The following is a 23,187-nucleotide window of genomic DNA, read 5'->3' on the forward strand; positions in this document are numbered from 1 at the left end:
AATTATCAAACCCAGCAGAGGGTGCTAGGGGAGGGATGGCTGGTGTCAGAATTGGTAAAAAGGCTGCAGAGAAGGTATGTCTGACCTTTGCCTCATAGCAATCAGCCTTGGGCTACTGATCTTGATTCTCCTCCCCTCTTGTGAAGTTAGAGGAGGTCAGACACCTCCGCCATGCCATTTTTACAGCCAGAGAGTGGCCTGGACCAAGAAGGTGGAGAGAAGCTGGGAAAGTGAGAAGACTCAGGGCATATTCAGAAGGCGGCACATCTAGTCTTGCTGTTGGGTTGGGCTGGAACTCCCAGGTCTGAGGTGTCAGAGCAGGACTGCTCCTCCACAGAGCTTCGGGGGCATTCCTGGAGGCTCTGGGGATGCCCCCCACTCATCCTGCCCAGGTCTGGCACCCAAGGGCACAGGAAGGAGGAAGAGGCTGGATGATGGTGGCAGACTTGGGCCCAAGCCGTGAGCTGGAAGCCCACAGTTTGGGGCACCTTCCTTGGACTCCTTCCCTTCTCAAACTCTGCACCCTGACAATCAGGAATATGGACCCTGACAGCCACAGGAGGTGACGCGAAAGCAGGCAGGGGACTCCGTGGGGAGGTGTCAGTGAAGCTCCAGAAACGGTAACACATGTAACCTGTAAAGACATGTTCAGCTGTCCGTTGCCCCACCAGCACCACAAAGTGGCCGTGCAACAAACACCACCATGAGCTACTTACTGCTCCCAAAAAGCCAGCCTTGGGGTGGACAACGGCCTCAGTATCCTTGCCTGGGCTGGGGCCTCCATGTGCCTCTCCAGGCAATGGGCGTGATTCCATCAACCCAGGATGCAATAGTCAACTATTGTCCAAGCAACCCTCGGGAGCCATCGTACTCCTACTCCCCTCAACCCAACAGACTCTTCACAAACCTGGCCTAAATGTCTGAAGGATAGAGTTAGGCCAGGTTGCCATAGGAGCCCCGGTCCCACCTTTAAAGCCACTGAGCAAACCACCAAGCACAAGTGGGGTGCCAAAGTGTGGGGGGGGAAGGGGCCTCAGGGGTTATGGCCAGGGCAAGAAGCCCCTCACTGGGCAGATGTTGGGCAGCCTGGGGTGTCACTGCTCTGTCTTCAGGAATTGGGGTGTCCATTTTTGGAAACCCTGGTGGCATGGTGGTTAAGAGCTAAGTCTGCTAACCAGGAGGCTGGCAGTTCGAGTCCACCAGGAGATCCTTGGAAACTCTGTGGGTCAGTTCTACTCTGTCCTATAGGGTCCCTATGAGTCAGAAGTGACTCCGCAGCAACGTTTTTGTTTTTTTTTTTTAATTGATGGAGCATTCTTTCCCCTGGGGAAGATGCTCCTGGCCAGCACATTTCCGGGCCAGGGCAAGACCCTTGGGTTTCTCGAAGTCAATGAGGGACCTAGACTTCGTGCTGAGACGCTGGGAAGTAATGCAGCCCCCCAAAGAGGGCAGGCATGGAAGGTGGCTGAAGGGTAAGGCGCAGCCCAGATGTGCCAGGAGGCAAATGTCTCAAACAAGCCGCAAGCAGTTAACTAAAGACATCCTGCAGGTAAGCCCCTGACTTTAGTAAGATATAATTAGGGTGAATTCTGAGAGACTGCAGGGCAGGGGCGGTGCCCCTGGCGTGCCCGTCAGGCCTGTGGCCAAAGCGCGGTGGGCTGTGAACGCCACTACCCTGGGCGCCCTGGGGTTGCAGACAGCGGCTGGCTCTACGGCGCGCCAGGAGGGCGCCGGCAACCCGGGCAAAGTGCTCGGGGAGCGGCACCCACAGCGGCTGGGGAAGAGGAGCGGGACCCTGAGGCCGCGCGCCCCTGCCTGGAGCCCTCGTGGGCCCAAAGGGAAGCCGCTCAGCCCGGGCGCTCGACGGGTCCCCAAGCACGGCCTGTGCCCGCCGTGCTCCGGCCCCACCCAGCACGCCCTGGGGCCCCGAGGCGCGGGGCACCGGGACATGAGCACGGGGGGCGGGCTCCAGGAGCGGAGCGCGCTGCCCGCCCCCTTCAAGGGCACCGGGCTGACCCTGGCGCACCGGGCCCCTCCCAGCCGAACGCGTCCCTGGCAGGCCCCCGCCCGAGCCCCCGGCCCGCCCGCCCGCCGCCCCCGCCCAGTGCCCGGGTCGCACCCGCCCTGAGCCCGCGCGCCGCGCCCCGCTCGCCCAACCCCGCGCCCTTGGCCGCGCGGCGCCGGCAGGGCGGGAGCGCAGCCCGCAGCCCGGGCCCCTCCCGCGCGGCGAAGCCCGGGCCGGTTGCCTGCGCGGTCCGGCCAAGGCCCGTCCCTGCGCCCCCCGCCCTGGCGCCCCAGGCGCAGCCGGCGCCGCTCACCTGACATCTCGTCCTCGTTCTCCATCTCCGCCGCGAACATCCGCGGCAGCTCCTCCTCGGTGCCCAGCGGGCCCCGCATGCCCGGCGCGGGGGGGAGGGGAGGTGGGCGCCCCCCCTCCCGCCGGGCGCCGTGCCAGCCTTAACCCGTGCGCTACCGGACGGGCGCGCGCGGCGGGCGAGGCGGCCTCGGCGAGAAGATGGCGGCCGCCTGCCCCCCACCCCCCCAGACCTCCACCCCCCCGTCCCGACCCCCCTTCCTCGCGGCCGCCTGAACCGTGCTCCCCGCAAAACCCGGGCTGCTCCGCCCACCGCGCTCCGCAGCCCAGTCCCGCAGCAGCCTGCCGAGGGGTGGCGGCGGCAGCGCCGGCGGCACGGCGGCACGGCGGGGGGGCGGCACACATGCCCGGATTGTGACGTCCAGTCTGGTTGCTGTGGCAACCCCATCCCATCGTTCCGGCAGCGCGACTAGTTAACAGCAGAGACCAAGTTGAGGGGACTAGTCCTGAGCCGCCGGGTGGAGGGTGGGGACAGGGCGCTCCGGCAGGGGGAGCCGTCGAGGCGCCCGCGCGCCGAAGGACCCGACGGCCGAGCGGGCAGCTGTGACCAAGGCGAGCCCAGGCCCGAGGGGAGGCGGGGACACTGTCCATTGCACCCGGACAGGGCCAGCCGCCGCCACCCCCGCCAGAGGAGGCTCTCGGCCCCAGGTCCCCAGTGGCGCGGAGGCGGGGTTTTCAGGGCATCGTGCAGGGAGTTTCCCTACGCCACTCACATGGACCTGGACCCTGGCAGCCCCGCACCCCGCTCGGCCTCGGCACGCTTCTGACCCCCTTTTGAGAGAAGATTAGAAGAAAAACGTGTCCCTCATTGGGGAAGGGAAGTTCTGGAGGCAGTAGACCTGAATCCTCCAGAAAAATCCGTGCAGGCCGGCTCCTCCCTCACCCCACAGCACCCCGCCCCACCGCCCACGTGCCGCCTCCAAATCGTCCCCCTCTGTCTGGGTCCAGGTGAAACACATCCAAACCCCTCGGGTAGTGCAGTTCTGCGTCCTCTGTGCCCAAAACTTCCGCTCAGAAGCGACACCTGTCGCGGAGCGGGAAGGCGCCGTTGCATCCGCGCTAGGTTAGTAAAGGTGGAGCTAGAGGCCAAAGCCCTCGGGAGCAAGACAGGAATATTAAATGATCGTCTTTAGTCTGGGTGGCAGCAAGGAGCTGGGTCTGGAAGCTGCTTTAGGAACACAAAAGTTTCGTGGCGGGCAGAATCGCCAGAAGGGCCAATGAAGGGCCGGCACCCTCACTCCCTTGACCAGACATGGCCAGACACTCTGGGCGTCCCACCTGCTGCCAGGCACCCGCATCTGCCTGACCTGGGAAATCAACAACACCCAGGGAAAAGAGGTTACCTCTCTAGCACTGCCCCTCCTGTTTTGATTGAGCACCTGCCTCATGGGGCCAGCATTCACCTGCCCCCAGTGTCTCCGTGCCTCTGGAAAATCATTAGAGTGGTGCCCCATCAGCTGAGAGCCCCCAGAGCAAGACCTCTTGGGGCAGCAGCCACAACCCAAGCTACGGGGACTTCAAGTGCCGGCCCAAGGCAATAGTCTGGGGAGATTCTCTTCGTTCATTCCCAGGCCTCAAGGACAGGGTGCCCAGAGTCCCCTGCATCCCCCGGATCATTTTTAAACCACACTGTAGATGGAGATGTTGAATCAGCCCAGTGTGGCCAGCTGCAAGGGGGAAGGGAAGCCAGCGGGGAAGCCAGCTCAAAACCAAGGGGCTGCTCCCAGTCTAAGGTAATCCTGCATGTCACTGAGCAGCCAGCCAGGGGAGCCCCAAAGCACTCCTTTTCGCGTCTTTGCTCTTTCCGACCTGCCTGTCTTCCTGAAAGTTAACCAGCTGGGAAAAAACTAAGCACCAGCAAACACTGTCCAGCCCTCAGCCATCCCCTAACACCTGTCCGAGGCATGGACCCCATGAGGTCAGACACTCCCAAAGGTACCCTGTCCCATTTTAGAGAAATTCTGCCTTACAATAATTACCAGTCACTAGAGAGCCACCCATCCACCCCCATTAACTTGGCTCCAATTCCTAAGGCCAGGCTGAGAAAGCCATGGTATCATTCAAGAAACAGCAGTGCCATCTACTTAATTTGGCCATGGATTAGAGCGGCGAGGCTCCTCACTCACAATCCACTCCCCATCCTGGTTCTTGTGGATGATTGCAGCTAGGTAACAGGACTTAATGACCAAAAACAAAGTGAAACAAAAGCTGGGATGGTCAGGTTTTAAACAAATAGATTTTTGACTAGAAATACCCAGTCATTTTTAAAAGAGAGCTCTTAATATTGTAAAACTATTACTTGTGCATTTTAATCACATTGGACCCAAAGTGTTGCTATTGTTAGGTGCCATTGAGTTGGTTCCGACTCATAGCGACCCTACTATATACAACAGAACAAAACACTGCCTGGTCTTGTGCCATCCTCACAATCCTTGCTATGTTTGAGCCCATCGTTGCAGTCACTGTGTCAATCCATCTCGTTGAGGGTCTTCCTCTTTTTCGCTGACCCTCTACTTTACCAAGCATGATGTTCTTCTCCAGGGACTGGCCCCTCCGGATAAAATGTCCAAAGTACATGAGACAAAGTCTCGCCATTCTTGCTTCTAAGCAGCACTCTGGCTATACTTCTTCCAAGGTAGATTTGTTCATTGTTCTGGCAGTCCATGGTATATTCAATATTCTTTGCCAATGATGTAATTCAAAGGCATCAATTCTTCTTCCATCTTCCTTATTTATCGTCCAGCTTTTGCATGCATATGAAGTGATTGAAAATACCATGGCTGGGTCAGGCCCACCTTAGACCTCAAAGTGACATCTTTGCTTTTTAACATTTTAAAGAAGTCTTCTGCAGCAGATTTACCCAATGCAATACATCCTTTAATTTCTTAACTGCTGCTTCCATGGGCATTGATTGTGGATCCAAGGAAAATTAAATCCTTGGCAACTTCGATATTTCCTCCATTTATCATGATGTTGCTTATTGGTCCAGTTGTGAGGATTTTTGTTTTCTATATGTTGAAGTGTAATCCATACTGAAGGCTATATAGTCTTTGATCTTCATCAGTAAGTGCTTCAAGTCCTCTTCACTTTCAGCAAGTAAGGTTGTGTCATCTGCACATCGCAGGTTATTAATGAGTTTTCCTCCAATAATGATGCCACATTTTCTTCGTATAGTCCAGCTTCTCGGATTATCTGCTCAGCATACAGATTGAATAGGTCTGGTGAAAGGATACAACCCTGACACACACCTTTCCTGATTTTTAAACCAACCAGTGTCCCCTTGTTCTGTTCGAACGACTGCCTCTTGGTCTAAGTACAGGTTCCTCAAGAGCACAGTTAAATGTTCTGGAATTCCCATTCTTCCCAATGTTATCCATAATTTGTTATGATCCACACAGTCAAATGCCTTTGTATAGCCAATAAAACACAAGTAAACGTCTTTCTGGTATTCTCTGCTTTCGACCAGAATCCGTCTGACATCAGCAATGATATCCTTCATTCCACGTCCTCTTCTGAATCTGGCTTGAATTTCTGGCAGCTTCCTGTCGATGTAGTGCTGCAACTGCTTTTGAATGATCTTCAGCAAAATTTTACTTGTGTGCAGTATTAATGCTACTGTTCAATAATTTCCACATTCATTGGATCACATTTCTTTGGAATGGACACAACTATGGATCTCTTGCAGTCAGTTGGCCAGGTAGCTGTCTTCCAGATTTCTTCGCGTAGATGAGTGAGCGCTTCCAGCGTTGTATCCATTTGTTGAAACATCTCAATTGGTATTCCCTCAGTTCATGGAGCTGTTTTTCTCCAGTGCTTCAGTGCAGCTTGGACTTCTTCCTTTAATTCCATCGGTTCTGGATCATATGCTACCTCCTGAAATGGCTGAACGTTGACCGATTCTTTTTGATACAGTAAACCTGTGTATTCTTTTGATGCTTCCATCATCTTTTGATGTTTCCTGCATCATTTAATATTTCCCTGTAGAACCCTTCAATATTGCAACTCGAGGCTTGAATTTTTTCTTCAGTTCTTTCAGCTTGAAAAATGCCAAGCATGTTCTTCCCTTTTGGTTTTCTAACTCCAGGTCTTTGCACATTTCATCGTAATACTTTACTTTGCCCTCTCAAGCCACCCTTTGAAATCTTCCATCCAGCTCTTTTACTTCATCATTTCTTCCATTCACTTTAGCTGCTCTACATTCAAGAGCAAGTTTCAGTGTCTGTTCTGATATCCATTTTGATCTTTCTTTCTTTCCTGTCTTTTTAATGACCTTTTGCTTTCTTCCTATAGGGTGTCCTTGATGCCATCCTACAACTCGTCTGGTCTTCAGTTATTAGCGTTCAACGCGTCAAATCTATTCTTGAGGTGGTCTCTAAATTCAGATGGGATGTACCCAAAGTCAAAGTCATACTTTGGCTCTTGTGGACTTGTTTTAACTTTCTTCAGTTTCAACTTAAACTTGATATGAGCAACTGATGGTCTGTTCCACAGTCAGCCCCTGGCCTTGTTCCGACTGATGATACTGAGTTTCTTCATTGTCTCTTTCCACAGATGTAGTGATTTGATTCCTGTGTATTCCACCTGGTGAGGTCCACATGTATAGTCACTGTTTATGTTGTTGAAAGAAGGTATTTCCAATGAATAGGTTGTTGGACTTGCAAAATTCTATCATGCAATCTCTGGCATCGTTTCTATCACCAAGGCCCTATTTTTCAACTGCTGATCTTTCTTTGTTTCCAACTTTCACATTCCAATCACTAGTAATTATCAATGCTTCTTGATTGCATGTTTGATCAATTTCAGGCTGCAGAAGTTGGTAAAAATCTTCAGTTTCTTCATTTTTTGGCATCAGTGGTTGGTGCATAAATTTGAATAATATTATTAAGTATTATTATATTGACCAGGAATAACTGGTTTTCCTTGTAGGTGTATGGATATTATCCTATCACTGACAGCATTATACTTCAGGATAGATCTTGAAATGCTCTTTTTGACAAAGAATATTATGCCATTCCTCTTCACTTTGTCATTCCTGGCATAGTAGACCATATGATTGTCCAATTCAGAATGGCCAATACCAGCCCATTTGAGCTCACTAATACCTAAGCTATCTATTCTCAAACGTTCCATTTCATTTTTGACAACTCTCAATTTTCTAGATTCATACTTCATACATTCCACATTCTGATTATTAATGCATTAATGGATGTCTGCAGCTCTTCTCATTTTGAATCATATCACATCAGCAAACGGAGGTCCTGAAAGCTTGATTCCATCCACATCATTTAGGTCGACTCTACTTTGAGGAGGCAGCTCTTTCCCAGTCATGTTTTGAGTGGCTTCCAACCTGAGGGGCTCATCTTCCAGCACTATAACAGACAATGTTTTGCTGTTATTCATAAAGTTTTCACTGGCTAATTTTTTTTTTTTTGGAAGCAGTTTGTCAGATCCTTCTTCCTAGTCTATCTTTGTCTAGAAGCTCTGCTGAAATCTGTCCCTCACAGGTGACACTTCCAGTATTTGAAATATCGATGGCATAGCTTCCAGCATCAGAGCAACATGCAAGCCACCACAGCATATCAAACTGAGAGACAAGTGGTGGGAACCCAAAATGCCTGATGTTAAAAGCGGTTCCTCTACAACCAAACACCTCATGGGACTGGTTCCTTGGTTTGGAGGTTTAGAATCATGGTTTCATAGGATGTCCCAGTTAATTGGCCTGCTAAGGTGTTTAGCACTTCTGTTCTACTTCCTAGTTCATTTCAAAATACCTGGGGTCTTAAATGCTCGCAAGTGGCCATCCAAGGCACAATTGGCCTTTATTCACCTGGAGGAATAGAGGAAGAAGGATACCAGGAACAGAAGGAGGATTTGGAATGTGTGGCTAATTGCCTCCACGGACAACTGCCTCCTTTGCCAGGAGCCCAGAAGAACTGGATGGTGCCCAGCTACATTACTGAACATTTCAATCAAAGAGTCTATAGATGATCAAGAGGGGGACAACTGTAGGACAGAATTTAAAATTTTCATGGAATCCAGATTTTCTGGAGTCATAGAGGCTGGATAAACCACCAAAACTACTGCCCTGAGATAACCAATCTTTAAACCTTAAACCAAAAATATCCCCTGAAGTCTTCTTAAAACTAGTTTCACTTGACTTGTAAAGAATGTCTGCCTTAAGCACTATGCTCTTTTAAGATCTAAGTGGGATCGAATTGACAACATCAACTCTAACGGTTCAATAGGAACCTTAGGGGGCAGTGAGTTTATGTTAATGGGGAAAGACTCAGAAAAAGGAGGGTGAGAATGGTTGCATAACTCAAATAATAATGTCACTAAACTGTACATGTAGAAACTGTTGAATTGGTGTATGTTTTGCTGTGTATATCCTCAATAATAACAAAAATTAAATAAATTATATATATATATATATATATATATATATATATATATATATATATATATATATATATATATAAGCAATCCCTAAAAAGGTGAAAATTCAATAAACTCTACAATTCCGAGAACAAACCTATCATTAAATTTAGTTTCAGGAGACAAGATTCTCGTGTTTGCTGATCACAGAGCTTGTAATTACACCTTAGTGACAATTCAAAATCAAAATATATATATTTTTAAATATACTGGTTATAAAAGCACCAAGGGGAAAAATTTCCAAGAACAGAGTTGAAACAGCAGCTTATCTTCTGGACACGCCACATACACCCTCCACTCCTGGGTTACATGAACTCTTCCTCTCGTTCCCCCGATACCTGCCACAGGAGTCTCTTCGGCGACATCTTCCCACAATGGCCACCTGATGCCCCTACGTGACCCTAGGCTTCTTAGGAGCAGGAAGTGCTCACACAGACCCCTCACTGCCAGGCATGCAGGTCACAGAAAAAACACCAGCATCAGAAGTCTGACTCTGGGTGTCCCCAGAACCAGTGGTGACGCCATCACTCACACAATGGCAAAGGTCCCTCTGAGAGGAAGGGTGCCTTTCTGCAGCACCAAGCCTTCCGTCGTACTTGAAGCCTACTTACAGTGTGGGCCTTGCACCACCTGAATCCAAATCATTGGGGAGTGTGGGGGAGGGGATTGGCAAAAGGCCCCCCTAGCCATGTTGCGGGTTTTTCTGGGGTCTAGCTGTGGTATTAGCTAATTAAGTCAGCTGGTCTACATATCCTTAACAGACTGTTTTAGCTTTGTCTAAAATAGGCTTGAGAAGGGGGGAAGATTCTCGAATCCATCCCAGAGACAGGAAAATGGCTGGACTAAAAAAACTCTTGCTTTGGGATCCCAGAGATAAATAAGCACCATTAAACTCGTTAGTCAATTCTGATTCAGAGCGACCCTAAACAACAGAGTAGAGATGCCCCATAGGGTTTCCAAGGCAGTGGTTAAGAGCTGCTAACCAAAAGGTCAGCAGTTCGAATCCACCCGTTGCTCCTTGGAAACCCTATGGGGCAGTTCTACTCTGTCCTATAGGGCCACTGTGAGTCAGAACAGACGCGATGGCAAAGGGTTTGGAATCTTTAAGGTAGCAGATCGCGAGGTCTTTCTCCCGCTGGACAGCTGGTGGGTTAGCAGCTGAATGCTTAAACCACTGCACCACCAGGGTGCCTAAGCACTGTTGTGGCATAATTTAAAAGGTAGCCTCTACCTGCTGCCTTCAACAGCACCTTCTTGTCTATGGCAAGTCCCCCATGTCAACCCTCTCTCTCTGTCTCCTGAAAGAGAAGCAACCTCCAGTTTTTCACCGAAAATAATACAGGTCCTTTACCATGACTCAGCCACCTCTGACCAGGCCTGTCCCAAGCTCTGGAGCACAGGCCTCCAGCCCAGGTGGCTGTCCCACCTCACACTGCCATGGCACCTCTCAGCTGTTCCCTGCTATTATACCAACAGCTAGTGGGAGCCAGCAGACACCTCCACACACACACACCAGGATTCGACGCCAGCCAACCCTGTGCTGTCCAAAGGGGCACCTAAGGGGAAATCTGCCCCTGTGGTATTGCCATATTTGAACTTGTCTTTCGTAAGGGACCCACATCCTAGATTTGTCTCTCACCCCCTTGCACTACTTGGCATCCAATCCCAATAAGCTTGTGGGGAAGTCCCGTGGGTGGGGAGGACCCCCCAATAAGAGGAGGAAGTGAAAACAGCTGACGTGATCTTGCCAGAGGCACCATCAAGCCCTCAGTAGGATCTTTCTCACCTACCAAGAAATCGGGATCAGGTATCCCCCAAAGAGGCTGCGGTCAAAATACCCCAGAACATTCTGTAATTTTGATTGTCTTTAAAAACTGTTTGATCTTATCAAACTCCTGCTTTCCCCCTGTGTCTATGACGCCGCTGCTAAACAAAGGGCCAAGAACACATTTATGTCTCCTGGAAACCTCACCCCCTCTCCCAAACACAGGGTCCAGGATAAGTGACAGGCGTTCCCAGCCAGTTCAGGGCTAATAGTTCCCCAGACACATCCAATACACTAGAGGATCAGTGTATTTCAAGAGTGGGCTATTTCTGGAACGGTCTGAGGATGAGGCAGAAAAGAAAAACACCTTCACCACTGAAAAGGTCACAGGGGCAGAGGGGCCTGAGGTTTTCGAAAGGAAAGCAAATAGCAAAACTTTAAAATGAGATCTGAGCGCTGATGGACATTAATCCACCTTACTGCCTTAGCTGCACCAACACACTCAGGCAGAGACAGATGGTGCTCGTGGTGACCAGTCGGCTAAGAACCAGACTGCAGCTGACTTCCTGTGGTATTACTTTTACGAGTTTCAATCACGGCTGGAAGCTCCCCATGACCTAGTCTGTTTCTGTGCCTTCATAGCTCAGATCAGGCAGGCAGGTCCTCAGGCCAGACAGACACAAAGGCACCTGGCCAAGTGGTGGCTCAGGCACAGCTAAGAGTGACAGGTGCAGTGTAACTCAGAAACCGTCACTAGTTGGCAGTTCTACTCCAGGCCCTGGGTCTGAAGAAATTCTACGGGTAGAGCTCAGCTTTGGCCAACTCCAGAATTTCCTGGAGTTGAGGCAGACGGCACAACTACAGTGAAAATAACAGAAGGTCACATTTTCTTCTCAAACTTAATGAAGACTGTTAGTGCAGCAATTAATCAGTGAAGACAAACGACAAAGTTTTTGTTGCTAAACAGATTGACACGCTAATCCTTTAAAAAAAAAAAAAAGCCTTGCACAATAATAGTAGCCATGTGTCAGCCACTTTAATATAAAATGCAATCGAAACTCCTCAATTACAAGAGTTCAAAAAACCATAGAAAAACCAATGAGCTTCAATTTTATTACAAGTTTTAAAATCTGGGACAAGTTTAGTTTGTTAAAAATAACCTTATATGCTAATTTCAGCTCAGGGTTCATTTCTTACAACCAAACTAAGAATTACTACAAGTGAACATCAATGCAACAAGTAAAATGTGCAAACCCAAGTCACAAACTTTCTAATAAAGTGAAATCATGGTAAGGGAGATACAAAGCCGAAGAGCAAATGATGCCTCAGTTAAGTCTGAAAGAAAATCCTACCTTCTGCGAGGGCAGAGGAAAAATGTGCAAATAATTCTGCTTCAAAAATTTTGCATATAAATAGAAAATGGTAGTGCCTTTACCACAAATGACATTGCAAAGCCTCAAGATGTTAAATGCAATCCAAGGAGCAACAAATGTTAAATTGGAGCCGAGGTAGTACCTGAGCATTTCATTTCCAGCTATGCAACTAGCAGAACGCACGAATTTTGCGTGTGGAAATCATCTGCAGGCCAGCTCTTTATAAGCATGATTATACAGTGTAATCATAAAACAATGCAGATGTTTCTGCAGGGTCTCTTTTCAAAGTCACTCCCAAATGCTCTTGAACCTGTCATCAGCAATTACATCTTCACGACCTCATTAATAACCTCTCACGGTTCTCTACCCTCTGCATTGGGAAACATAACCCAAGGAGGTGAGCATCGTTTCCTCCCTCCATGTCCTACAGAAAACAATTTCAGTTTGACCTGTTTAATGTTAATTCGTAGAATTACTTCTGACATAAAATCCAGTCCTGGCCTAAGTGGCAGGGCAGCAACTATTTCCTGGGACTCTGGAAACTCCTGTCATCTCCTTAGTGTGAACTGTTTCCCAGTCACTTCTCCTTCATGCCCAATCCTCCATGAAAAGGCTACCAAGCTCTCTGCAGTAAAAACCGTGGGGAGTCACAGCTGGAAGCTCGACTACTCATCTCTGGCTCCCCCTGCTGGATGCCAAAGCAACAGTGTGTTGCTAAGACTAGCAGAAACAATGATTTACAAATACATTCTTATACAGAGATTTGTTTCATTGAAAACCTGGGACTGCTACAATCTCCCTCTAAAACCTTTTCTCAAGGGCAGGAGGATAGCAATTCTAAAACCAAACCCAAACCCACTGCCATCAAGTCGATTCTGACTCGGAGCAACCCTATAGGACAGGGCAGAACTGCCCCATAGCTTCCAAAGGCCGCCACATCTTTCTCCCGAGGAGCAGCTGGTGGGTTCAAACTGCCGACCTCTGGGTTAGCACCCGAGCGCTTAACTTCTGCGCCACCAGGGCTCCTCAGGAGCAGTTCTAAAGAATCACATTGTATTTCTATAGGAAAAAAATGAGGAATTTATTAACAGTTTTATCAAGAGTAATTTGTAATCAAAAAACAGAAATGATACAAATGCCCCAGAAAGCTGTGTCTTTATTGTCACAGGCATTTCCCCACAAGACGAGAACCCCAGAAAGAAGTCACTTGCTTTGCTTTGAATGAATTAGGAGTCCCCGTATTTGTATTCCTGACGCTTTCTCTTTGAGAAAGTGCGCCAGATAAAATTGTCATGTTTTAAAATAAAATAGTGACTAACTGAAACTCACCTCTCCACACCCTACCTACCCAGTCAATGACAAATCATCATCCGTTCCCTTAAGTCACTGCATATTTCTATTCCGGTATCACTACACTGAGAACTGAAATTTTCAAGGAGGAAAAAAATCATATTACAAATGAGTGAGTGGAGCCCAGCTGAAGCCCTGTCCCTATGATTTCCGGTTTTCTGTCCAATCCACACTGCAGAGATACAAGGATAGCCACCTTTTTCTTTCCCAAGTTTTATTCAAGGACTAATACAAAATATTCCAGGTAAGTGAGTTTTAATCCTCATCTTCTTCCTCTTCTTCATCCTGGTTAATCTGGAAGTAACGTAATTCGTAACTTTCTTTGCTGTTAGCGACCACGCGCAACCAATCACGTAGATTATTCTTCTTCAAATATTTTTTGGTGAGATACTTCAAATACCTGCAGAGAAAGGACACTTGAAAACTACACTAGACAGACTTTGTTCTTGCATTCTGAAACATTTTAACTTTTATAAAGCCCCCATTCAAAATAACTTTTCCACCCTTCATAAAGGGCAACAATATGGCCAATACACAGCCAATGCGTTAACAGGAAGAAATATCGGTTACATTGCCTCTAAATTAGCAATAAAAATGAGAACACAGAAGTAGATGTAACAGTTGTCCGTTAAACAATTAACAGCAAAGACCTATACAATGGCTTTTAGTGACCACTGGAGAAGAGCCACCAAGCTAGTAATCTGGCAGTAAAGCACAACCTTAATACCCTTTATTGAGAGAGAAATCACTGTTTCCAGTGAGCTCCAAGCACTTTACACACATCACCCCACTGATTACATGCCTCCCTGTGAGGTGGTTTGGGTTACTGGAGCTGCTTATGGTTCACTTATGCCACGAGATGCCCTGGATCAGACACGCAGACACCCTGCCCTCACCCTGGCTCTCTGCAGTGAGGGCACTTAGCTCTTTTAATGCATATGCCTAATTGCTGCTTCCGCCTGGACGAGAGCTAAAGTAGTGCCCACAGCAAACTGCTCATTAGAAAATTCGCTCTTTATATGAAAGCAGCAACTGGCCTTCTGTGCCCCACATTCTAACTACACAAAGTTTGTCATCTTGTTTCTTCTCTCACCTGTTTGCTTCCAAGGCCTTGAGGGTTATCTACCTGGGCATCTTCCCAAAGCCATAAAGAGAGGAGGAGATATGCCAGCCAAACCCACTACTGGGCAAATTAACCTTCCCAAGCCTCGGTTTTCCTGAGCATAAAACGGGAACAGTGATTCTTACCATCTCTTCAGATGGTCCTGAGGATTAAAGAGATGCCCATGCAAACCCTGGCATATTAACAAGTACCCAGGTGTTACCATACCAACAAACTCACCCAGCTCCAAGAAATGAGTACTGTTTAACAGTGTTACACCAACAAAGTAATCTTCACAAAGATGTGAAGATCTCAGTTCAAGTCTATCCACTTTTCCCTACATAAAAATAAATTAATTGGTTGTTCCATCCATATTCTACTTTGGTGACATTTTCAATTCAAAAGTTCAGGTATTTCGAAAGCTTGCACAATAGAATGCTGGGGGGAAAATGAGGTAAAAACCTGCGGAAGCTCAGAGGCAAGCAGAAAACATTCTAGAATAAAACTACTACCACAGTTTCCATGGAAAGGAAACCTGTAAGATTAAGACTCCCTCGCTTTCCCTCTGAGTAAGGAACAGAAAACCTGTGAGAACTGAAGACGTGGTAGAAAACACTCTCCTGCTAGGTTGGTAAACTCAGACACGGGCCACAGAAAGGTTATGGAATCTTCTCCAGGGGCCCTGCTAAAACCCAACAAGTTAGGTGTCCTGTATTCCCTGGAGGCCCTCCAATTTCTTCTCTTACTCTACCAGATCTCCTGCCACGCAAATAAATTAACTCAGCCAATCAGACCATGTTCTTTCCTCACTTAAGTTTTAAAGTCATCTTTTGACTGATGTGACTAAAACTAAAAGCAATTATAACTAACTTGTCCTAACACACCTTAACAATTCTCACTACTTGATTCAGTATAAATAAAAGCTCTTAAGAATATGCTAAGGCCCAGGACCAGAGCTAGGTATAAACCCATCCATTTCTCCAGTGAAATGTGTTAGCAAAATGTTCAGCTAAGTATTTTAACCTTCTCCTCAAACAACCCTGTAATATAGCGGGACAAATGAATAACTGTCTCCACCCTGAAAGGAAGGAAAATGGGCCCACAGGAATTATGTGGAGCGGCTTCAGCCTAAAACTGACATCTCTGGATTTCTAGTCCCACGCCGTAACAGAACTTAAACCAAACCAAAAAACCAAACCCAGTGCTGTCGAGTCGATTCCAACTCATAGCGACCCTACAGGACAGAGAAGAACCGCCCCATAGAGTTTCCAAGGAGCGCCTGGCAGATTTGAACTGCTGACCCTTTTGGTTAGCAGCCATAGCACTTAACCACTATGCCACCAGGGTTTCCGTAACAGAACTTACAGGAGGAAAAAAAGAAATCGAAGCTCTTCATTGTGACTGAGGCAAAGGAAGCATAATCTTTACTTTTAAGAATACAGTCCCATCAAGTTTAAGCATCTTTACTGCTGGGAATAATCAGCCCATGAAAAACAAAATTAAAGGAAAAAAAAAAAAAACTACCGAAAAGCAAATACTTTTAATTACCACTATAACATCCATTTATCCACTGCCTTTGTACTGGGCACTGTTCCAGAAACCAGCAGACACACCACAAAGCACATTACTCTAAAGGCGGCAGCAACACGGCTGTTCAGGAGTGAGGGCGGGAGTGTGGTAGTGTGATGTAAGCTAGTAACAATCTCCCTTACCTTTTGGAAAAAGGCACCTCAGAGGTTACAGTGATCTTGCTCTTGCTTCGTTCAATGGTTACAACCCCTCCACCAAGATTACCAGCTTTCCCATTAACTTTGATTCTTTCTTGAAGAAACTGCTCCTGTTGAAACCAAATCGAGCAATTAGTGAACAGACAGGTTCACCCATCTCACCAGAATATTTTAACTTCTTCTACTCTTAATACTGAAGAAATATAGTTGTTCTTTAAAAATGTCATTGCTGTTGTTAGTTGCCATGGAGTCTGCTCTGATCTTATGTAGGCCCCGTCCTGCTCCATCTTCATGATCTTTGGCATGTTGTTTGAGCCCAAAGCTGTGGCTATCGTGCCAATCCTTTTCATTGAGGGTCTCCTTCAGTTCTGCTGACCCTCTACTTTACCAAACATGATGTCCTTTTCTAGGGATGGGTCTTTCCTAGTGACATGTCCGAAATAAGCTAGTCAAAGTCTCTTCAAGCACTCTTCTAAGGAGCATTCTGGTTGCGTTTCGAAGACTGGCTTGTTTGTTCTTCAGGCAGTCCGTGGTATATTCAATATTCTCTGCCATCAGCATGACAGAATGCATCAATTCTTGTCTTCCTTTTTCGTTGTCCAGCCTTCACATGTATGAGGTGATGGAAAAAACCACGCCTTAAGTCAGGTGCACCTTAGTCATCAAAGTGACATCTTCATTTTTTAAAACTTTAAAGGGGCATTTTTTTCTCCATTTATCATGATCTTTATTGATCTATTTAAATACCTAGTATTTTTAAAATAATAGCAAATCTTTAGTATTAATACAAGGTCTGAAATCTAGGAACAGCAGGTAGAAAATGGCAGTATTCCACCTTACTTATATATATTACATAATGTGAACACAACATTCTAACATAATTATACTTGACTGCTTCCACACAAAGTCAAATATGTCTCTACCTGGAAGGCTGGGGGGGTGGGGAGGGAGGCGTCAACATACTGATGCATCAAAGGGTAAAGAGTAGACAGAAAACCCAGGGCCAAACATCTACAAGGGAACAGGCAACTGAAGCTGCAGGGAACTTCTAAATATAAGGAGTACAAAGCACCATCCTCAGCATTATCAGTGCAAGTTATGTCTCTGACCTAGTGGAAGGGGCAAACCCACCCACATAACTGCTCAGGGCCAACGTGCATGGTCCAGCAGAAGAGGCAGCAGCCCAAGAGCCTAGAGAGCAACACTCTGCAAATTCTTCACGTGAGCTCCTCCAAGTCACTCACCTCTGTGAGCTTCAGGGGTTTGTTCAAAAAAAGGAGGAAGTTTTTTGGGGTTCTGTTGTTGCGAGGAATGTTGCAATGTTGTATGAAGACCCTAAGTCCCTTTCAGCTCAAAACTCCTAAAATTCTCTATTTTAAAAATCCAAAACACAAAATGTTAACTGTTGATAGAGTAGTTATTAAATCTACAAGAAATCTTGACTTTTACATCTTAGATTAATAAATGACTCAAGTTTTCTACCCTGAAGAGACTTCTAGGAGGAAAGACAATCACATATATTGATGAGCGTGGGGGGAACAGCATGCAGAAGGAGGCAGAGGCCACCGCAGGGACACCAAACTGAATAGGCCAGAGAAATGCAAGTCACTGGATAGAGAGAACTGACAGAAAAGGATCTAAGCCAACTGCGGGACTTTCTTACAGGACAGGGATGCAGGAGGCATCTAGACAAAGGTATTAAACTACAATAAGCCAAAACAGTCAAGATCCATTGCTGTCAAGTCAATTCCCACGCACACACAGCAACCCCATGTGTTATAAAAGCAGAACTGCTCCATTGGGTTTCCTTGGCCACAATCCGTATGGAAGCAGATTACCAGGCCTTTCTTCCACAGTGCCACTGGGTAGGTTTGAACTGGCAACCTTTGGGTTAGCAGTGGAGCGCAAAGCATTTGTGCCAACCGGGAATCTATAAACTACAACAGGTTAGCTGAATTCCACTCTCTATCATTAAAGGCCATAAGCAAGCCTTCACTTATTTATTTATTTATTTGGGCAACAGGTGAACTTCTGAAAACTGCAGAGTAGAGGTAAAAGTAGGAGACTTAAGCATACAAAGAAGTCTGCCTTCCCCAAGCACGGCTATTAGAGAGCAAAAGAGTAAAATGCCAAACCCAAGTTGCAGAGTTAAAACATAGCAGTGAGGTTATTTAAGTTCTCTAGGTTTAAGTGAAATTGAAGAATATTGGGGAATATGGCCAACGTGGCAAAAGAATCAGTGCAGAGCACGATCTCAAAGAACCAAGCTCCGACTGCAAGTCCGCAAGCAGGAATTTTTAAACTGAACATTGACACCCCAATGCTGATTAAAACGGAAAGGCTCAGGAGATGCTGCCATCTGTCCAACGCTCCCAGCCGAGCAGCCAGGCCCAGAAGTGAGGCCATCCCTGTTAGGAGCCTCAGACCCACACCAAAGTGCAAGGGGGGTGTGTTGGACCCCATGAACGGTTTGCCTGTTTCTTTGTAACTTTTAAGTAAAATTATTTTAGAAAACTAGAGAAAAAGGGGGAAAGATAATTCTCTAGTTCTTATGTGCCAGGCAACATGCTAAAGGCTTTACAAGCTCGTCTCATTTACTCCTCACAACCCTGTTACACACAAGAGAGAAAAGAACTCTTACAAAAAGATAACTGGACCAAGCTCCTAAATAGCAGAGGCAGAACTGTGGAGTTATCTATAAGCCTGAAAACAGAAATGTGCTCCAGTAGGTTTTCTCAATAGGGCAGCAGTGGTTCAGTGGTAGAATCCTCGCCTTCCATGTGAAAAGCCCCGGTTCGATTCCTGGCCAATGCACCTCGTGTCTGTCACTGGAAGCTTACATATTGCTGTGATGCTGAACAAGTTTCAGTGGAGCTTCCCAACTAAGACAAACTAGGAAAGAAGGCCTGGGGATCTACTTCCAAAAACCACCCACTGAAAACCCTATGGATCACAGCAGTCTAATCCACAACAAACCATGGCGATAGCACAGGACCAGGTAGCACTTCATTCTGTTGTGCAGGAGGCTGTCATGAGCCAGGCCTGACCTGACAGCAACAACAGGAGGGTTTCTCAACAGTATCTCAGATTTATTACTCTGTAACGGGTGGCATTAACAATCTAACTTACAAAATTGGCTGCATCCATGATTCCATCTTCTACAGGGTGGGTGCAGTCAAGGGTGAACTTCAAAACCTGCTTCTTTTTTTTGCCCCCTTTCGCCACAAGTTTTTTCTAAGATTAAGAAAACAAACAAAGGGTAACAGAATATGAGGCCCACCAGTCAAAACAAAATTGTTTGTTTCAAACAAAAAGGTCAGGTGTAAATCCCATAGGAATGCAAAACCCATGGAGTTGTATTCCTGTGTTTGTCACCAAGAGCCTTGCTCTGCCCAAGAGTGGCAGACAGATACCAAAGAGGCTCCTCTACAAGGCTTAGGGGCCTTTTGATGGGGAAATCACTCAAGCACTCTTGAGCCATTTGAATTTTCCAGCCCAACCTCTCTGGGTATAAAGGCCTGTTAGCTTATGAACCACAAGGAAAAAAGATTACCTTTTATGTGCCCTAAAATTTCCAAATAACATTTCAAGGAATACTCAATTATTTTATTCCAGGATTAGTACACAGGCATACAAATGCCTTGCACATCTGAAACAATTTTAATCTGCAATCAGTACTCGCCCTAACTCTCCAGACTCCAGCCATGAGCATTTCAGCTATTCTCTGAAGCTTGTTTTAACCTGGCTTTTCAGGAGCAGCAACTGCAACAGCTCAGTGTTCTAGCTGCTTGTCCACCCTAGTTTGAACAAGTGGCTAAAAACTTAGGTTGCAATTACAACACTGCTTGATTTAACCTATGAATTAATGCATCTAAAACACCAGTGACAGCACACCCTATGATGTCCCAGCTCCTTCACTCTTAGCAAGAAGCTTCTATTAAACTTCTCTACAAATGCATTAAAAATAATTTGTACAACCTACTTACCTGTACCGACACTTTAAAAAGCTTTGCTGAATCTAAACATTAAATACCTCTTTCCAAGAACACATCTTACCGCCTTTCTTATGTTTAAAAGAACTTCACCTAAAGCTTTTAATTGGGTCAGCTTTTCAAACATTTGTTGTTGTTAGGTGCTGTTCCGTCGATTTTCGACTCGTAGCGACCCCATGTGACAGGGTAGAACTGCCCCCATCGGGTTTTCTTGGCTGTAATATTCAAGGGAGCAGTTTGCCAGGTTTTTCTCCGGCGGAGCTGCTCGGTGGGTTCGAATCTCCAAATTTTCGATTAGCAACCCAGCGCTTCAACGTTGCATCAGCAGGGCTTCTTTTCAAACATTGAGCTATTGCAAAAATCACCGATTTTGTTTTTACAACGTCTCTCCCCACTAACAACCAAAAGGGCTGCTTTAAGAGCTAGACCCGGAAATACAAAAATCAGCATGTAAAAGAAATGCCCACAAAGGGCTTGACGCCTCCCATCATAGTTTTAAACCAAAGGTATACAAATGCATATAAGCATTTAACAGCCCACCCAGGCAGAACAAGTAAAGCTACCGCAAACGTTAACGAGGGCGCCCCCAACACCCGGAGAAAGGTAAGCTCCTGGGGCGAACAACACTGGAAAACGACTTTCTTCCAGCACCCCGGCACGACAGCAGCATATTCCATTTCCAGCCAGGCTAAAGGAGATAGGGCATTGGGGACCTTCGCCCTACACCAAAAAGGGTCTGTACAACCGCGCTCTGAGATACTAATTTCCTCCGAGAACGCTAACTAAAAGGCCTCTCAACCCGGGCCTTCTTTCTGTAATCAGGCCGACCGGAACATCCTTTTGGGGACCATTTCCACCGAAGCGCGGCTCCCGAGGGTGGCAGGTCCCCTTCTTCCTTTCTGCCCTCCGCTCAGGTAGCCAGCCAGGCCCAGACCCTGGCCGCCTCACGCCGAGCTCCGAGGGCCTGTGAGCAGCCCAGGCCGCAACCTCCGCGCTCCAGGGCCCCGCCAGCCCCAGGCAGGGGCGCGTGCCGGAGCCGCGGCCGCCGAGAGCTCCCGGATCGCCCTCCCGGCCTCAGGCCGCGGCCTCCTCTGCCCACAACGTGGTGGGCCCAGCAACAGCCCTAGCCCGCTCCGGCTGTCCTGCTGCCTCAGCCCCGGCCGGACGCTGCAGAGCGACGTCCCCCAGGAGGCTGGGCAGGAGCCGGGCCCAGCGATGCCCACGTGCCTCTCCCGCGCAGAGGCCTCACGAGGAGCCATACTAACCACTGGTGCCATGGCGGCAGCCGAGGCAGAAAGGGAGTTCGGCGAACTACGCAGACGCAAAGAGCCCGCACCGCGCAGAGCACGCAGAGCCCAGGCAGCACGAATAGCTCGGCCACGCCCCTCGATCGCCGCGGCTTCGCTCGGTTCTGTACGCTCGGAGAGCTATTAGTTTTCCCTAAATGCAAAACACTTCCCTCCTCGGCAGGGAGGGGTTGTAGGGGGAGAAAGGAGGCCGGGTGGCCGGTCCCACTGCAATTGTCAGAGGGGGGGGAAGGCTGTGGACGAGCCCAAAGAGAAATAAAGGGTTCGGCTCTGCTTTTTAAAGTGCTTGGAAAGAAAAATAATAGGGAAGTTCACCCAACTGCAAATTATAAACTAATGGAATGCGAATCGAACTCACTAATTTGGTGAGGGGAGGACCTTCTAGCCATGGAGAAATCGAGGAAATCCGAAGTCGTCATAACTCAACCTACTATTGATTTCTTCCTACCTACAACCGCCCAGGTAGGAAGCTCATTCCCAGGAGCTGTGTCTCCCAGTGCCGCCTCTCCTGGCTATAGCTGGACCAGCAGCAGCATCGCCTGGGACTTAATCTCTCCAGTGTGACCCCTCCAAATCCATTGCCATCGAGTCTATTCTGAGTCATAGCGACCCTAGAGGACAGAGTAGAACTGCCCCCCATGGGGTTTCCAAGACGGTAATCTTTAGGGAAGCAGACTGCCATATCTTTCTCCCACGCCAGTGGCTGGTAGATTCAAACCACCAACCTCTGGGTTAGCAGCCGAGCTCTTAATCACTGTACCATCAGGGCTCCTTTAACTTCCCCTACCTTCCCATCTCAAATTCAAACAGTCTGCACTCTCTGATCCTCACCTCCTAGCATTCCAGGTCTTGCCTTCCGGTTTCCATACAGAGACCATCACCTCTCAAACTTGTATGTAGATAGGAATCACCTTGACACCTGGTTAAAATGCAGATTCCAACTCAGGGCGGGGTCTCCACGGCCTGAGATTCTGCATTTCTCACAAGTTCCCCGCTGATGCTGAAGCTGCTGGTCCACAGTTTACACCTTGAGGAGTTTACATCTAGACCTACAATCCATTAGATTGTATGTAGTTAGGAATTTTATTCCAGGGTCCTTCGTTGTATTCATTCACCTTCCACTCCCTTTACCTGGCTTCATTGTTCTCACCTAGTAAATGCCCAGTTTGGGCTTAGAAATCATTGGAGAAAACCCACACTGACTGCTCTAGGTTTAAACTCAGGACTACTGCATTGGTTGTCAGCCGTGCTCCCAACCCACCCTGCTATTCTTGACTTTGTGATGCTGGGTTTGGGGCCTCTGCAAACCATAATTCTGCTCTGCCATCTCCCTGGGTTAGATTCTAGATCAATAGGGGCTACAGGGGAAACAGCAAAACTGGAGAAAGAAGATGAGACACGTTCTTCCTGCTTGTTCCTGCTGCTGTCTGTGTCACCCACTCTAGCTTCATGCTGGCAGTGGCCATTGGAATATTCCAGAAGCAGCAACTGAATCCAGTTTACAATTATTCCAACCTGCAGAACCAGCCTGACTGCTCCTCCCCCTGGAGACAACAGCCCCAGCCTAGCAGCACCTCCTTCTCCTCTGATGTGAGTTTCAGCTATCCACAGCCCCTCCTTCAAACTTCTACATTTTAATAATGTCACCCAAGGAGCGGTAAAGGTAAAGATGATGCAAGTGGTTTACGCCTGACTACTAATCTAAAGGTTGGTGGTTCGAACCCACCCAGCACTGCTGCGGAAGAAAGCCCTGGTGATCTGC

The 23,187-nt window shown here is 47.7% G+C and overlaps 2 protein-coding genes across 4 annotated transcripts in view; both read right to left on the minus strand.

The window, feature by feature from the left end:
- CHD5 (chromodomain helicase DNA binding protein 5) overlaps nt 1–2,481 on the minus strand; it is a 78,267-nt gene extending 75,786 nt beyond the window's left edge. For all 3 annotated transcript variants that reach the window (XM_049877748.1, XM_049877747.1, XM_049877746.1), the window contains exon 1: nt 2,319–2,481. In XM_049877748.1, coding sequence (XP_049733705.1) covers nt 2,319–2,397 — 79 coding nt within the window. In that variant the 5' untranslated portion in view covers nt 2,398–2,481. The remainder of the gene's footprint in view (nt 1–2,318) is intronic.
- Nucleotides 2,482–11,730: 9,249 nt separating this feature from the next.
- RPL22 (ribosomal protein L22) lies at nt 11,731–21,490 on the minus strand. Its single transcript, XM_049877749.1, has 4 exons — nt 21,384–21,490; nt 19,256–19,360; nt 16,112–16,236; nt 11,731–13,697 (listed from the first exon to the last, which is right to left on the minus strand). The coding sequence occupies exons 1-4, from the start codon at nt 21,393–21,395 to the stop codon at nt 13,553–13,555; spliced, it is 387 nt and encodes a 128-aa protein (XP_049733706.1). The 5' UTR covers nt 21,396–21,490; the 3' UTR covers nt 11,731–13,552.
- Nucleotides 21,491–23,187: the final 1,697 nt, after the last annotated feature.

Source organism: Elephas maximus, chromosome 3, assembly GCF_024166365.1.
Source record: "Elephas maximus indicus isolate mEleMax1 chromosome 3, mEleMax1 primary haplotype, whole genome shotgun sequence".
Lineage (NCBI taxonomy): Eukaryota > Metazoa > Chordata > Mammalia > Proboscidea > Elephantidae > Elephas > Elephas maximus.